The sequence below is a fragment of the Macrobrachium rosenbergii genome, chromosome 23 (assembly GCF_040412425.1).
Source record: "Macrobrachium rosenbergii isolate ZJJX-2024 chromosome 23, ASM4041242v1, whole genome shotgun sequence".
In the NCBI taxonomy this organism is placed as follows: domain Eukaryota; kingdom Metazoa; phylum Arthropoda; class Malacostraca; order Decapoda; family Palaemonidae; genus Macrobrachium; species Macrobrachium rosenbergii.
The window spans coordinates 22,676,596-22,695,194 of NC_089763.1; the positions used below are offsets into that span (position 1 = coordinate 22,676,596).

Below are 18,599 nucleotides of genomic sequence, written 5' to 3' on the forward strand. Positions count from 1 at the left end.
TCAGTAGATCTGGGTTTGTCGCTGTGACAATACTTCTTGTGATTATGATTAAAGTACTGAGTCGTTTCTTGTTAAAAGAAAAAAAAAAAAAGTTTACCAGATGCTTAGTTTTTCATTGTTTGTTATCAAATTTATACCATTCAATGTGACTTAATTGTTTCCATATTATTCTATGAACAATGATAATCAAGACAGCTTCAGCTATATATGACCGTCTAAGGCCCTGTATCACAGAGATTGTTATGATAAAAAAAACATCCTTAATTTCATCGTTTACAACATTTTTGTAGTGATTTTATGAGATTTTATGAGCAACATAATTATTTGCAGGTTAGCTTATAACGGCCGGTTACGTCAAATAGAACTCATGTGCATATGAAATTAGGCTGTCAGTTATCAAAAGACATCGATATTCTGAAAGACTCACAAACCACCTAATTCACAGAAATTGTAACATAAAAGTTTTTTTTTTAAGAGGCCTCAGAATAACTACGATATATTTACCGAAGTAAAGAAAGTTATAAGGGAAAAAATTTTGAATTTCTGAGGTACTCAGAAAGACAGAGATACCAAATTAAAAAAGAAATTTGCATTTTTCCTAACATACGAACTTACACTTTCACATGAAATATCATATGAAGGACGCTGCCTTTTCAAAACCCAGAATGACTAGGATGACTAGGAGACACCCCTGAGCGATACCTCAGAAAAAGAACAAAACACAGTGTTTTTGAAAGCTCTTCTCGACGACAGGTTAGTGCTGAGAATCCGCTGTGATGCCCTCGAAGCCACTTACAAATTGGGTAGCAAATACGGAGCATCCACGAGGGATACCAAGGCGCTCCTAAGCATGGCCAAGGATCTCGGGCTGGATGTTGTGGGCGTGTCCTTCCATGTCGGTTCAGGATGTCAGGAGCTGGAGGTATACAGTCGAGCCATCGCTAAGGCTAAGCAGGTCAGGATTTACCCATTGCAGGAACATGAAAAGAGTGAGTATAGGAATTTTAAAGTGATTTTTCCACCCTGGGAGTTTTCAGAGCGAGGAGAGTTTAACAAGATTTCTCTCCCATTGAGGTGTTTTCATGACGGCTGGTGGACAAGAACCTGAAACCTCACGAAAATGACACCCCGTGACCATTTACTCAATTCCAGGTACCTTATTTTAATCACGTATGTTAGATCATTTTAAGGTTTACATTTAACCTGTCTCATTCCTCATATGAAGCCTATCCTTATTTATTTAAGTTCTATGTTAGTCTTCTATCCTTGTCACCATTCTCCAATACTTTAGCCGGTTTCTGCAATTTTTCACTGTAATAGACAGTAAAAAAAATTGCAGAAACCGGCGAAATAGTACTTTCAATTTTCGGACAGAAAAAAATTGTCGAAAGCATTGGAAAACTTCATATTTCTGCAATTTTCACTGTAAGTAAAAAAATTGCAGAAACCAGCGATTTTTTTCTGCAATTTTTCTGTAAATAGACCACCAGAATACTGTTCATTACCTGCAATTTTCACTGTAATACAGTAAAAATTGCAGAAATAAGCTGGAGAATGAGAAACCAACAAGGAACCTAAGCAAACAAGGGATTAATGACCCCTGTCATATGTGATTAAAATAAGGTACCTAAGATGCAAGTAAATAGTTCACGGGATGTCATTTTCGTAAGATTTTCAGATTCTTGTCCACCAGCTGTCCTGGAAACAAAAGAGAAACCTTTTAAAACACTGAAACTCCCGGGGTGGAAAAATCACTTTAAAAATCCTATACTCACTCCTTTCTATCACAGATAGAGGACTGTCTCTCACAGATAGAGGACTGTCTATCACAGATAACGGACGATGTCGTAAGTGCCTGTGTATAAAACAAAAAATGCCAGTTTCATTAGCTTCCGTTTCATGTCTTTCGCAGAACCGGAGAGAATTCCCACTAAAACTTGATTATTCTGAATATCAGAGCTTGGCTGCGTACCTTTATCACTTGGGCAAAGTTGTGTGCCGTTCAGTTCCTCTCTGAATACGTTTAAATGTCATGGAAACAGTCCTCCATCTCCATGAAAAAGTAGATTCTTTGACAAACTGTCTCACGTTTCCTAACAGATATCAACATCAATTTCACTTTACATGTCAGCTGAATTCCGCAGTCTGTCTCTTGAAATAACCAACTAGGTTGTTAGCGAACAGGGACACTACAATTCTTTCCAGCGATAATTTTAACCAACAGGACACGAAAGCAATCCACTGATATCTTTCTCTAAAAATCTAAACTCCCACGTAAGATGAATGGCCCAGTTTAACCAAGACCTACCAAATTAATATCTAGCAGGCAGATGTGTGGTCTAATTTTACCAACCACTATCTTGCAAATTAAAAATCTGTCAGACAAGAAAGTTTGTAGGATGGAAAAATTTTAGCATTATCCTGCAAAATTAAAGCGCGCTGAACAAGACAATTATCATTTACTCCCTGTTCCACAAAACCTGAAGCCCATCGGACCGAAAAATGACCCAGGTTTACCATCTCCATCAGTTTCAAAATGAACAAAACTGGGAATAATTCTCACAGGTATTCAACGAAGCTGAAGACCTGGGGATGAGACTGACCCTTCTGGACCTGGGTGGTGGGTTTCCAGGAAGAATCAGCGATGGAATGGAGAAATTCGCGTCAGTCATCAATTCCGCGTTGGATGAATACTTTCCTCCGCAAGATCACAAGGACCTGAAGGTGTTACAAGATTTGTCTCTCGTTCTGTACCACTAATGATGCTTCTGCTACGGCTGAAGTGTTATTTTTGAATAATAATGACAAATAGTAACAGTAAATATTATTATTTTTATTATTCATGGCCTTCTCAAACATCTATTATTAATTTTGGTTTCTTTATCTAAAGTATGATTTAACATTTTTATTCTCTTAGCTTCTCAAGCTTTGTATACTTAGGGTAACTCCACACTGCAGTAAAACACCCAATGCACGCACAACAGAAACAGGCAACTTATCTCTTACACATCACAAACACGTTAAAAATAAAAATAGGTCCGCAACCAGAAGTAGAGAACAAACAAACCTTAGGGCAAAGACTGGATAATCACATGACGCACTTATTCCAACTACCAATGAGTCATTAACTTCTGTTCAACCTGTGTGATAAATTAGGGTGCGTCCACAATACAGCAAAACACATTGTAAACCCACGTTGGCAACTTTTTGCATACATATACCAAGAATGGGCCTTTGGCCAGTGCTCGATAATTGTATGAAGCACTGGTTAGGACTGAAATCAAATCATTAACTTGTACTCAACCTGTTTGTGATGTGTATACAATAACTGACAAGTTTCCCTGTGAAATGGATACAGCCTAGTATTTCCATACTACTCAGCATCTAGACCTAACCTCTAACAACCGAGATATCTCCAGATCATCTAAAAAAACCAATTCCAGCATTATCCAAAAAAAAACCCAGACTGACATAATTTTACTAAGGAGCGCCGCATGTATTTTTGACAGATAATAGGAGAGCCAGGTAGATACGTCTCCACATCAGCATTTACTCTTGCCACGAGTATCAGGGCGAAGAAAACTGTGGTGGAAGATGGTCAAGTTGTTAAAATGTACTACATTAATGATGGCGTCTACTGCTCCTTCTCTGCCATCCTTGCCGAGGGAGAAATTTACTCTCCTGTAGTCTTGGTAAACTGACTGAGCTGTAAAGCTGCTCTGTTCTTCTGACTCTGTCAGCACTAAAGTTTTATCTGGTAAAGTTAACAAGTCTTATAGCTTATGTTCAGACTGTCTGTACTGTAGTTCTTCCGGTAAAGATGTTGAGCAACAAGTTATTGAAGTTCAGTGTTATTGTTGTTCTGACTCGAGCAGTGACTGAGCAGTCCCAGAATCCTATTCACTGGGACATCTTCACCCTTTTGGTGTTCCATGATGTGCCAATTGTTTTCAGTTTTAAAATGTAGTTACAACAGGCCACGAATACTATTAATGTTAAGTAAAGTAAAACATAAAGCTCTTCATAAAGTTTCCAGTTATCAACAGACATTGTCAACCTATAAAGCCCATCATTAGAATAAGTGAAGTAGAAAATTAGTTTTTACCTTCAGAACTGTAGGCCGACTTTATTAATTATAGTCAATCTCTATGGTTACTTTGGGAAAGAAATGTATTCTGAAGCTGTTACTGTCAGTTACAAAATACTATGTACCACGAAATATGCAGGGCACCACGGAGATAAAATATACAAACTTTTACTATAGATAAAGAGGTCTGGAATCCTTTAATATTAATGGAAACACTTCCAAACCTTATTTAAAAATTTATTCATGTCACAAAGATACCGCCAGCGTAAACTCAAAATCTCACGAATGATACGTCTGGGACTTATCAAGTTTTATAACCATGTCCCTGTTATCACGTTTTCCATTTTTTTCTCTCTCTTTAATTGTATTGTGTGGCCCTGACTATGTATCCTAAATTCAGAGACGAACCTATGTCATCTGAAATTTCGAAAATGGATTACTAAAAAGAAACATTAGGTGAAGCCCTTATTGCTTTCTCTTTTAAATCATTTGCTTATTCATTAACTTAATTCCACGTCGCTATTTAATGATGTTCAAAACAATGTCCACATAACCTAAATTCTATCAGTGACAGGACATTGACACTTGAAATTTCAGAACAACTCGACTGAAGAGGACACAGAGCGAAGCATGATCTGGGGACCTTCTTGCTGCTCTCTTGACGTTCTGAAGAAAACCATTCGCCTTCCCAATTTGGAGTGCAGTGATTGGCTCTACTGGCCTGACATGGGAGCGTACACTCTGAGCAATGTGTCCCCATTCAATGGATTCCCACATCCTGTGGTTCATGCTATGGCATCACCAGAAACTTGGTAATTTAGCCAACTGTCAAACATTCTATTCATTTATAACTACAATATTTAGCTCTGCTTATAATGCTCTCATAAGCACTGCTTGCAGGATGCTCCATGAGCCATTGTTTATTCATGCTTAGAAAGACACCGTTCTTTCATCTCTGCAGGTTTTCAGCACAGAGATTTGTTTACAACTTCACATTAAAAACACAGATAATGGAATTCTGAAAACTAAGCAATGCAATAATGCCACACTTTGCAGAGTAATCATAGGCCCGTTGCTTTAAGTAAGGAGACAATTTGCATACACAGAATGCATAAACTGTCTGCCTTTTAAGCTTTCCATCATTTCCTTAATGCTCAAACAACAATGATTTTGAACGCATTAACCCTCTAACATTCCGATAACGCAGCTACATGTCATTTGCAGTCAAAACTCAGATATTCCAGTGGTATGTCTGCCAACTATATTAAGATTCATGGAAGTTCTAATTAACTTCAGGTTGCTCTTACGATCAAAATCCCAAAACTACAACACGTCGCCTATATCTAGCAATGAGATCATTACACCATAAGAATATCCGACCATGGAAACTTCTTAACTACATCTTGCAAGATATATCAGTAATAATCATCTTCAATGACAAAACTGCCAGCATAGCTAGGAACTGGTACTCATAAAACCCCATGAAATAATTTTTTTTTTTTTTAATTCATTCACGCTCTTCCATAAACATTCACATTTGCTGAAACTGTTGTTTCTTTCCTCCCAACAGGTCACGTTTGCAAGAACTGTCTGAGAGAGACAACAAAATGGGAATTCATTGTAATGGAGGCTACTTGGAAAAGGGAATGGCACAAACGGATTGAATTATATTTATTTTAAATAATCTAATAAAAAAAAGTTTGTTTCATGAAAACAAGAGATTATTACTTATCCTTCCTTCCGTACACTGAAGTATGTATGTGCGTACTGAAGAAGATTCTCTGTCAAGACATACATTTTATGACAAGTAAATCATACGGAGTTAATGGCATACATGGCCTTTCAAAGTACTTTTATATATCTGTGAATCCTACACCATGCATAAAGCGCGAATATTGATGGCCTTCCCTCTCTTTCTATACGGGCTATTTATAATTAGAGAGGTAAACTCTGGCGAATTGTTTTGCTCATATTTCCTGACAAAATTTGCATCTGCATTCAGACTAATTTCCTTTTGTGTATTCAAATTTCTTAAACAACCTTATGCCCAAAATCATATTTAACATTTTTCATATATACAAACTCATGACGACAACCTGATGCTCAAAGGTCACCTAGGGTTGATGGACTGGCCTCTTGAAAGATAAAACAACAGGGCTATAATTTGATCCTACAGAGATACAATCCAGTGCCTTTTATTTGGAGGGTTTCAGCGTGCATGCATGAATAGGCCTTGAACTTGGTAAGAAGGGTACTTCATGCTGAAGATGGTGGGGGGGTGAGTTGGGGGATACCCCAACTCTACCCATCCTATCCAGTCACTTTTTTTTTTTTGACTGTTGGACTTGAATGAGTAGCTTGCTACTTTCTTACTTTTACTTTTGTTTGGTGTACTTTTCTGTTGCTCTGGTTTTGTTCTTGGTGCCTTCGTTGCCTTGTTCTTCTCACTGGAGATGACACAAGAGCAATGCCAGTGAGGGCATGAATAAGTCTCCCTGGAGCAGGCGAGCTATGTATCCTAGGTGAGGAAACTCTTTTAGGAGGTGGTAAAGCAAGCAGAAGGAAAGACCTAGAAGGATCTGGTAATGCCGCCAGTGCTCCCCTGCCCCAGTGAGGGGGGAACTTATCAACCATGGTTGCTGGTTCTCCTCATTAGACCCACATAAGCATTGTTTATTTAGCAGGGGAAAAAGTGAGTTTGTGCTTACCCCTTCAAGGAATGGGCTTATTGATTTTCCCCTCTCTAGGAAAAGTTTGAAAAACTTCGGAAGAAGGACAAAAGACACTGGCGGCATTGCCAGATCCTTCTAGGTCTTTCCTTCTGCTTCCTTTTATTCCATCCTTCTACGTCTTCCCTTCTGCTTGCTTTACCACCTCCTAAAAGAGTTTCCTCACCTAGGATACATAGCTCGCCTGCTGCAACGAGACTTATTCATTCCTGTCCCTCAGGGGAAAAAGGTAATGCTAGGTTAGTGTGCCTCCAGAGGTTCCATTAGTCTGGATGTTCCCAGAGCAAATGGGTAGTCAATGGCTGAATACATGAGAAAGATCTGGCATATGCTGGACATTTCAGGTAACCCGTCATTAGCAACTTATCTCGATGAAGTGGCAAAGGAAAAAAAGGGTTTACTGTATCTCCTGAGCCACCATTTCAGATGACTGCTGCCATTGATATTGTGTCTGTTGTGTCTATTGCTCCCTTGTCTTCATTTGCTCTGAAGGAGGGGGATCCTTCCACTGCAGTAGGTGTTGTGGTAGCTGTTCCTCAAATAGAATGTTTGACACCCTAGGTTCTAGCCTCGAAGAAGACATCAGCATGGGAGGTGATATTGCGATCATCCTTCCTCTTCATCGTCCTCAATGTCATCTTTGTACTTATTTTCCTTCTGTTCACTGTCCCTAGGTTCTTCTCTGCCATGTAGGTAAAGACAGAAGAAGGGAAATCTAAGACCTTGTAAATGAAGCCCAGATGGGCTGCTGTTCCTAACTGAGGAGCGAGATTAAGAATTCACTTATGGGTGGTCTTCCTACCCTTGGCAAGGCAGCCTTTCCTGCTCATATCTACTTGGACAAAAGGACTGTTTCCTCCTCATCCCCTTGTAAGATCTTGAGGTCACCTCAGGATGAGCATGTGTGTTCTGCTAATCCAAGAAAAGCTATTGGTCTAACTAAGTGCATGACAGCTTGTAGTAGCTCTACTCCCTTAACTCTAAGGAGTTGTGAGGGGTTGAGCACATGCAACCTGTTTGCCCTGAAAGTATGAGGTCTCCTGCTATGAGTGCTCAAACTACAGGATAGATGCTTACTCTTGTTCCTCTTTGGCAGTGTGTAGAATGGAACACCATCTTCTTGTTTTGGCCATCTGCATTCCCAGGAGCACATGCAATCTGAGCATTCTCACTTAATGCAGAGACCTTCAGCCACTTCCACTTCTCATGCTTGCTGTTTTCCTCGAGTACTAGTGGAAGGTGAGAGTGGTAGTAAATGGAATCATTCTTCCCCTCTATCTTCTCCTCCAGTGGTTCTGAGACCACGAGCCTTGTTGAGTGAGTCGGTAGAGCTGTGGACTTGTACTCGCTGGGCCGGAGTTCGATTCCCTAGTCGGCTGATGAAGAGTTAGAGGAATTTATTTCTGGGGATAGAAATTCATTTCGCTATAATGGGTTTGATTCCACAATGTTGTAGGGTCCTGTTGCTATAACCAATTGGTTCTAGCCACGTAAATAAGTCTAACTCTTCAACAGCTCCTAGAGAGAGCTAAAACATCAGCTCAGTGGTCTGTAAAACTAAGGTATGTTTCTTTTTCTGAGACCACGAACAGCAGGGTAGAGGGGTCCAAGTCTGGAACTTGTTTAGAAGGCAGCACTCATGGGTTTTGCCTGGCTTCTTCCACAAGAGACTCAATCAGTTTGGTGTGAAATTGGGAGCGAGCAACCTTAACCGACCTGCTTAGTCACTGTGACCATGGTGTACGTTTGTTTACTTGGAAAAATACAAATTCCTTCAAAAATGCGTTATTTTAACAAATCCTTAACCATCACAATTATAATTAACGTGTCCATACCGTAAGAAATAACCGTAATATAAAAGAGGGTCAAAATATCATGTCCCAACCATTGTGATGAGTACTATCTAATTATCTATCTATCTGTATATATATGTATATATATATATATATATATATATATATATATATATATATATATATATATAGATATATATAGATAGATATTATATATATATATAGATAGAGATAGATAGATATATATAGATATATATAGATATTCATGCAAATATATATATATATATATATATATATATATATATATATATATATATATATATGCAGTGTTTGTGTGTAATTCACCAACTAAAACTCATCATGATTCAATTGTGACCTTTCTGCCTAATTCCAGCTTATGCATGAATCATCGCTTTTTTCGAGCGGACCTCCTCAAGATTCCTGATGACGGTACAAACTGGTCAGATCTGTCCAAATTACTGCTTCCTAATTCCGGAAGCAATTGAGTGGAATAATTGGTGCAGAAATCGACAGGGGTAACTTAATGAAATAATCTAATGGCCTAATGAAATAACGACTAGTGAGAACCAGATGTTCACTCAGCTGATTTTTTGCTATCTCTGATTTTTTTTATTTTTTCTCTTATTTTTTTTATTTTTTTAGTAAAGTGGTAAGCCTAGTGACTCAACTTAGCCCCAGACCTATTGACAAGCAGAAAAAGAATCAATTAATTTTGGGAGGAACAAAATACTTCTTACTAGAAAATATATATGTGCTGATGATCACAAGTAAAAAGGTATTGTTTGCTTGTTTCAGTAATATGCATCCCGCAGCAAGTAAACAGTTTCTTCAAGGTTGTGTTAGCAACTCGAGAATGTGGTCACAGCAAGATGTTCTCTATCTGATAGCATAGCTGTTTCACCTTATGTTAAATTTTTATTATTTTTTTTTTTTCGCTCCCAAAATCAAAATGTCAATGAGCAGATGCAATGGAATGCCATATAGCAGACATATCTTGGCATTAATCACTTCGCTTTAGTCAGATCTTAATCTCCAGGTCTGAATATAAGTCCATTTTTATGAAAAAAAAAAAACATTAGTTTTTTTATTTTTAAATTCATCATAACGAACTAATATTCATGGCATGAAACTTAATAAGACGATAAAAATGTCTAGATATTTTATCACCTTTTTAGTTTTTTATCTTCATTTCGAATCAGTATTCATATGACACTTAATAAGACGACAAAAATGTCTAGATATTTTATCACCTTTTTAGTTTTTTAACTTCATTTCGAATCAGTATTCATATGACACTTAACAAGACGACAAAAATGTCTATGATATTTCATCTATTTAAATTTTTTTTTTTTTTTTTTAAGTTTTAGTTGAAGGAAATGGGACCAATTTGCAACTGAAATTTTTTTCGGGGGTGGGAGGTGTTTTCCATCTACAATTTCCCTTCAAAAATTTTTTCCCCATCTCTGCAGGATTCTAAAAAATCTTAGAAAAGGAAAAAAAATAGTGGCTAGAAAGAACCCGGATTAAGTCCTTCCCAGAGTCCCCTATTTTCGGGAGTAATCAAATTTCAATTTTTTTTTATGTGCGGATGAATATTCATCGCATTTTCTTTCTTTCTTTTCTTTTTGATGCGCTTTATCCAATTCTTTCTCCTCTTTCTCCCTTCATCGCTGGCTTCCCGTTCTCTCCTTTATTCTCTAAAATTCCTCCAATCATTCTTATTTATCTTTTAATTTGATTTTCCAAGTTCCTCATTTTCCAATCGTTCTTATTTATCATTTAATTTGATTTTCCAAGTTCATTTTTCCTTCTTCTTCTTCTTCTATCTTAATTTCATCTCTTTCTCTGCTCTGCTTATTTTTCATTCACTGCCTTTCTCTCCTTTTTCTTCTTAGTTGTCCCTTTCCCTCCCCCCCGCCCTTTTTATGTCATTTATTTTCAATTTTATCCTCATCAACTCTTTTTCCCCCTAAAAAAAAAAAAAATATCAAACTTTAATCGATATCTTCTTTCTCCCCTAAAAAAAAGAAATATCAAACTAATCGATATCTTCTTTTTCCCCCTAAAAAAAAGAAAATATCAAACTTTACTCGAAATCTTCTTTTTCCCCTAAAAAAAAAAAAGAAAATATCAAACCTTAATCGATATTTTCTTTTTCCCCTAAAAAAAGAAAATGTCAAACCTTAATCAATATCTTCTTTTTCCCCTAAAAAAAAAAGAAAATATCAAACTTTAATCATTATCTTCTTTTTCCCCCTAAAAAAAAAGAAAATATCAAACTTTAATCGTTATCTTCTTTTTCCCCCTAAAAAATAAAGAAAATATCAACTTTAATCGATATCCTCATCTTTTTCATCTTCTTGGTTCCTAAAGCCGTTGCATTGTTTTCCAATGAATGTAAATATTCTTGAGCTTATCAGATAGTTACTTATTTGTGTTAATATTCCTGTAATTCTGTAAATTTTAACACAAGTGTAAATATACGGAAAGGCATTAGGAATCATGAATGACAACGAAAGTGATAAAGAAATAGCAGCAAGTTACCTATCACAAAATTTACAGCCACCATTATCAAAATGTGAATGAAAATGAAAGAATAAATATCTCTCATAAAAGAACAGAGACAATTTGATAACCGCGAGATATAGCAGAATAAGGATAACAGGAAAAAAATATCTTCAATGAGAATTAGCGATGATAGAGAGATATCAATGTGAACGGTGCAAAGTGTGTATGGTGGTTTGATGAGCTGTTGGTGAGGTATCTATATATTGTCGGTATATGAAGCGCTCGATGTTGTGGAATTTCACAGTACAGGGGTTCATCCATGATTCACCAAAGAAGAGAATGTGACAGAGATCGTTGTTGTGTTTTTTTTTTCATAAAGTCCATTGGGTTGAGGGAAATCAGCTTAGTATTAAAAGAAGTAAATAAAAAAAATACATGATAAGACAAAATATAAAAAATGAACAATAGAATAGCAAGAATGTGATAACATTCTTTATTATATATATATATATTATATATATATATATATATATATATATATATATATATATATACATATAGTATATAATATACATATATCACATTATATATATATACATACATATTGTTACTATATTTTATCGTGTCTTAAAATATAAATATACACACGAGTTATTTTTTATCACATTTTGCTGCTCACTAAGTTTTGATTTATCTGTTAAAGAATTTTATTTTTCATTTTTTAATACCAAATCTATGTTTTAACAGAGGGTATTTATATCTATCTATCTATCTATCTATCTATCTATCTATATTATCTATCTATATATATATATATATATATATATATATATATATATATATATATTATTATGAAATAGAGACTTCAAATTACATACTCTGTAGACGATTAAGAATATCAGAATAAACTAGAATACATACACACACAAAACATATATATATATATATATTTGTGTGTGTGTATTTTTTAAGTTTATCCTGATATTCTTGGCAATCTCTGTACGTAAGTGTGAATTTGAAATCTCTATTATATGTTAATGCCACAGATACATACAGCGTTGCTTCCAGGCAATAAGGGCGTTTCTCGCCCGGCACTCGGAGGGCAAAACGGCCATCGTACATATCTCCCGAAATGACGTTCTAAGTGACCCTCCACTCCGCGATAAATCCAATGAAGACAGCATGTTCTTCGCGCATAAGTTGCAGGCTGTAACGCAAATACCAACGCTTGCATAATTCATCTACTTGCGGTAACAAAAAGCAGTAGCATAAAAGGAGGAAATTACTACGTGATTCCTTAGGCGAATAGTTTGGTAGTGGGCGTCGTGGGATTAAAATCGGCACGATTGTTTTGTTGTATGAACTTGGAAAGACATGAACAAGAACACACAACACACACATTGAGAACATGATGTGTATGTTGTGTAATATTACAAGAACACACCAAACAAAAATACATAATACATGTGTGTGTACTATATAAATTATAAATGTATATATAAAGTATATATGTATATGTATGAATATATATATATATAGTATATATATATATATATATATATATATATATTATATATATATTATATATATATATATATATATATATATATGTATGTATGTTGCACTCTATACAGAAAAACTGTTTTCTTCTGGGACTGAAATGGAGAATTTTACCTTTGCTAATGGCCTTCAAATTACATCATTTTTTTTATTTTAATTCTAAAACACTTTCTATATTCAAGTACAGTTCTAATTTATCCCTTATATGTTTTAATATCCAGCATTAATACAATGCCTTCTCTCTCTCTCTCTCTCTCTCTCTCTCTCTCTCTCTCTCTCACATTCATCCCTATGCATAATTGTAATCTACTTTAACATCATTTCTGTTTATGTTTTAATGCCCAGTATACTGATGAGGGCTGGCTCTCTCACACACACACACACACACACTCTCTCTCTCTCTCTCTCTCTCTCTCTCACATTCATATACCCTTACATAACGGTACATCTACCTCCACTACACCATTTTCTGTTTATATTTTATGCCCAGTATATTGACATAAGTGCCCTCTCTCTCTCAGCTCTCTCTCTCTCTCACTCTCTCTGCACATCCACTTACCACATCCCATCCGCTTAAAAACCTCTCTGTTTGTGTGAGTTCGCGTAGCTCTGCCCCTCAAAGTTTCGATCAAAACAACTACAAAACCAAAGTTCTGTAGTCTCGAGTGTTTACGTCAGCCCACTCGAGTAACAAGTTTGGGATTCAACTCGAAGTCCTGTAAACGACACGAGTTCCACCTTCGCAAGACATATGAAGGAGATAATGATTAGTATGCGACTAAAATATTCATTATTTATGACGTGGATTGCAATCCGAGAGAGGCAATCGAAGTCTTCGGGGATCTGAGTCGAAGATCTGAGGCATGGTTGATAAAGTCCTTCGTTGGCGAATCATTTCTTTGTTAATTGTGGAGCTAGTAAACTTGGTCGACGACTTAGGGAGATAACAGAATGGATGATGATATTATTTTATCATTTCAGTAGATGAAACCTATTTACATGGAACAAGCACACTAAACGGGCCATTGACTTGAAATTCAAGCTTCCAAAGAATGTCGGTTTCAACCTCCCACCGCAGACACCACACTGCAGCAGTAACTGACCATGATACAGCCCCAATGATTTTTCATCGGACTAGGGGAGACGCGAACCCGCGATATCTAAGTGGCATGGCACGACACTAACTCACTATACCAGCTGAATGCTGACGCCTCGGATAAGTGTTAGTTTCGTTTGTCTAACTGGGTGGGATATAAGAGAGAGAATGAATGTGGTGTGAAATGGCTAATGGTTGGTGACTATAAGAACATAATGCAGAGACTGGGGAAAGAGTTCCATGAAAATCAATTTGCATTTCAGCCTAATTATGGTAATAATTGCAAATTTAGATATGAAACGTTGTAATTAAAGGGGTTTTTATATCCTTCTTCATTAGCTCTCTGGCTGTGATGTGCAAATAACTTTCAGAATTCAACGAAAGAATTTGTATGTACTGTAGGTACATATGAATGAAGATATATATAACAATAATCCCGAGACTATAAACAAACAAGAGAAGAAATTAGGAATAAATATAAAATCCTAGAAATAAGAGACAGACAGACAGACAGACAGGGACAGGGGCAACGGGAGAATGGGGGAGGACTGGGAGGAGGGGGGAGAGGAACAGCATAAAGAACTGAAAAAAAAGCATTTCCTAGAAAACTCATTTCACTCTCTTGTAGTAAAACGAATAGTGTCAAGGGAGAACATTTTTGTCTCTTGTCTCAGACTTTATTATTTTTTTTTTTTTAAGAATCCTTAGACGAGAATATTATAGAGGACTACAGCACTAAATGTCGGTCGTATATTCCGACATTATGCTTTTAGAACGCTCATATAAATCTAAATATGTTGTCACAGAATCTTGCGTAAATTCGAGTGTTATTTTTTTCCAAATCTCGTATGTACATTTAGGTGTTTATTTTCCCGTCAAAGATTTTTATGCTTCAATTACATTTAACAGCTTGTGCAAAAGAATAATTACAAAATAACAGAGTGTAATTCGACAACCATTTATATACTTGTTTATTCAATTCAATGTATGTTTCTTTATTTGCTCTTTGTTAGATTTTATCCTACGCTTTGTAAATAAAAACTATTAAAAGAATTAAGCTTTTGAAGTCAATGGTTATTTGATGTAAAATTTTGTGTAACTGACTTTTCCACTGTAACCCAGTAGGTTTTCAAGTGAAATTATTAAAATACCATCCAAGTTAGGAAACAACAAGAGGTGTTTGTGACATGAATATATTTATACATACATACATATATATATGATATATATATATATATATATATATATATATATATATATATAAATATATATTTATAGTGTATATATTTAAATATATATTTTCAGTGTATATATTTATATATATATGTATATAAAATATATATATATACATATATATATATATGTATATAAAAATATATATATATATATATATAAATATACACTGAAAATATATATATATATGCATAAAATATATTCATGTCACAAACATCTCTCTCTCTCTCTCTATATATATATATATATATATATATATATATATATATATATATATATATATATATATATATATATATAAATATATATATATATACATATATACATATACATATAAGATAAAATCCACTGAAAGAAATTTTCTTATCTTCACTATATATATTCATCACGTTCCATATTTCGTAATTCAGTTACAATATATATACATCTATATCTATATGTATGTGTCGATAATATATATATATATATATATATATATATATATATATATATATATATATATATATATATATATATATATATCCCAAACATGAAATCCTTAAATCCCTTACTCGCCTTTAAGTGTTGGGGAAGAGATGCCACCTTTATAGAATTTGCCCTTTTCGGGGAAGACAGGGAAGATAACGCAGGAATATTAAAAGGGAAAAAACACGAGTAAGGCCATTCATCGCTGAAAGGGAAACTGAGGTTAGAAAGGTTTGAAAGGTGTAACAGGAGGAAAGCCTCGCGGTTGCACTGTGAAACAATTGTTAGGAGAGGTTGGATAGCAAGATAGAAGAAAGAGAATATGAATGGAGGTACAGTAAATGGAATGAAAGGGGTTGCAGTTAGGGGCCGAAGGGACGCCACGAAGAACCTCAAGTAATGCCTACAGTGCTTCATTTGTTTAGCTTAGAAGATTATTTACTTCTCTCCTTACTGAATTATATCGGTGGAACATAGCCTAAATAGCTATTAGTAACTGGTGTAGTTTGTAGACAGTAGTAGTAGTTGTTGTAGTAGTATTAATAGTAATAGTAGTAGTAGTAGTAGTAGTCTAAATCTTTGAATAAAACGCACTATCAATTTACAGACGTGAATCTATATGAGATGTAAAAGTCAAAGAATTTCGAATCGCAAGTGACAATTTTTATTCTTATTATCTTTATGAATAATGAACTTATTGAATAATGGGGGACATTTCAAACATTTCATGAAACATTTCAAAAATTTCATTTAGTCTTATTACCCTTATGAATAATGAGGACATTTCCCTATGAAAAACTCAAACATTTCATTTTTAGTCTTATTACCCTTATGAATAATGAGGACATTTCCCTATGAAAAACTCAAACATTTCATTTTTAGTCTTATTACCTTTATGAATAATGAGATTTCCTATGAAAACTCACTAACATTTAATTTTTAGTCTTATTACCTTTATGAATAATGTACACATGAAAACCAAACATTTCATTGTTAGTTTTGACATTTCTATGAATAATGGGGACATTTCCCTATGAAAACTCAACATTTCATTTTTAGTCTTATTACCCTTATGAATAATGAGAGGACATCATGAAAACTCAAACATTTCATTTAGTCTTATTACCCTTATGAATAATGAGGAAAACTCAAACATTTCATTTTTAGTCTTATTACCCAGAAATAATGGGGACTTTCAAACTCATTTCTTATTTTTAGTCTTATTACCTTTATGAATAATGGGCACATTTCCCTATGAAAAAACTCAAACATTTCATTATAAATAAGAGGAAAACAGCTGGAAGGAGAAAAGTAAAGTATATTTATAAAAATATCAAATACAGAGGAAGCAAATAGATTATCTCATTCCTGAACGACACTTGAGAAACTGATAGAAAATTCAACTTTAAACCGAGAAACTATTTCGTTTCAAATTCCTGAACAGAAGTACAGAACAGCGCCAAATAAATCAAAGAACAAATGAATAAAAACAAAACTAAACAGGGATCCGGAAACAATTAACTCACAGAAACGATTCCAAAAGAATGAAAACTGGAATCGCAAATTAAAAACAAAACGACAAAATTTATTATTTGGATTCCTCGCCTGAGTCTTCCTGGAAACAGACAGCCGAAATCTAGGAGGCCCGGTCTCGTTCCCAGTGATTTGCTTTCATCAAAATACCTGAAGGAAATTCATAGAGATTCCAGGAAATTCCAAGAGACGACAGCTCGGCTATTTACTCTTTTTTTTTTATCCTCAAAAAGCTTTCATCCCTTTGTCAGTGAGAACTCGTGAGGGAATGAGAAACTGGAATCTATCATTGTATATTAATACTGATAAATATTAATGTCCAATATTAATACCGAATATTAATAAATATCAATATTCAAAGGTAATGGTGGCAAAAATAAATCTTATAAATAACTGGATGCCTTAGACATCTGATTAAATCCAATTTTTCTATAGAATCTGTCACTGAATACTAATATTGATGAATATTAATGTCCAATATCAATAATGAATATTAATAAATATTAATATTCAAAGGTTATGGTATGAACAAAAAGTTTCATGAGTGAATGAATACCTTAGAATTCTGATGAGATTAAATTATTCTATAAAATCTGTCACTGAATACTAATAATAATAAATATTAATGTTCAATATTAATACTGAATAAGAAATATTTTAATATTAAAAGGTTATATTGTTAAAATAAGTTTCATGTTACTTAATGCCTTAGACATCTAATTAAATTCACTTTTTCCTATGTGACTGAGATCATTTACAAGTAGTGTAAAGATTTCCAAAAATTATAACGGAAAAATTATCAAAAGAAGATTAAATAGTAGGGTAAAATGTGTTCAATAAATATTAATGTTCGACATTCTTATTCAATATTAATAAATATTACAAATCAAAGGTTATTACGTAAAAATGAGGTTTTTTGAGTTACTGAATACTTCAGACATCTGATTAAACTAAATTTTTCCTATATGACTTCGAACACTGAAGAGTACCAACAGAAGGATGAAGATTGCGTTAATTTCTACTGGCAAAATAAAATTCGGAGCGAATGTAATCTGAATATTGTTTGGTTTTTATCTATTTCGGTTTTATCTATTTATTAATTTTATTTTTTTTCCTTTTAATAAGTGGTATCTTCTTCCTCTGTGTTTCCTCACTTCCTCTTACTTCTTCCCTAATGAACACCATGTCTTGAAGCTTGGAATCTCAAGTCAATGGCCCCTGTGGGCTTGTTCCATATGAATAGGTTTCATCTTCTGAATAATACATACATAATACATAATAATAATAATAAGTAGTATAATAATAATAATAATAAAATAATAATAATAAAAGAGAGTTATTTCAAGTCAGTGGCCCCTGTGGTGGGCTTGTTCCATATGAATAGGTTTCATGCCCTGAATATAATAATAATAACGTTAGATAAAATGCAGCTTATTTTCGTCAACACAAGAAGGCCCAAATTATTAATGGGAGAAACTCCTCAAACCAAATCAAACCAAAGAACAGAAACACAGTTTGAGATCTCAATGACAAACTATAGCACTGTGGAAATTCAGAGCGAATTCCCTATTTGA

General features: G+C 34.5%; 1 protein-coding gene and 1 long non-coding RNA gene across 2 annotated transcripts in view; one reads left to right on the plus strand and one right to left on the minus strand.

Moving 5' to 3' along the window:
* The window catches only part of LOC136851369 (ornithine decarboxylase-like), a 151,271-nt gene extending 144,593 nt beyond the window's left edge, over window positions 1–6,678 (plus strand). Inside the window, exons 6-10 of the mRNA XM_067125422.1 lie at window positions 754–955; window positions 2,566–2,724; window positions 3,510–3,692; window positions 4,685–4,899; window positions 5,658–6,678. Coding sequence (XP_066981523.1) covers window positions 754–955; window positions 2,566–2,724; window positions 3,510–3,692; window positions 4,685–4,899; window positions 5,658–5,751 — 853 coding nt within the window. The 3' untranslated portion in view covers window positions 5,752–6,678. The remainder of the gene's footprint in view (window positions 1–753; window positions 956–2,565; window positions 2,725–3,509; window positions 3,693–4,684; window positions 4,900–5,657) is intronic.
* The window catches only part of LOC136851169 (uncharacterized), a 255,455-nt gene that overhangs the window by 209,151 nt on the left and 27,705 nt on the right, over window positions 1–18,599 (minus strand). The window lies entirely within an intron of this gene.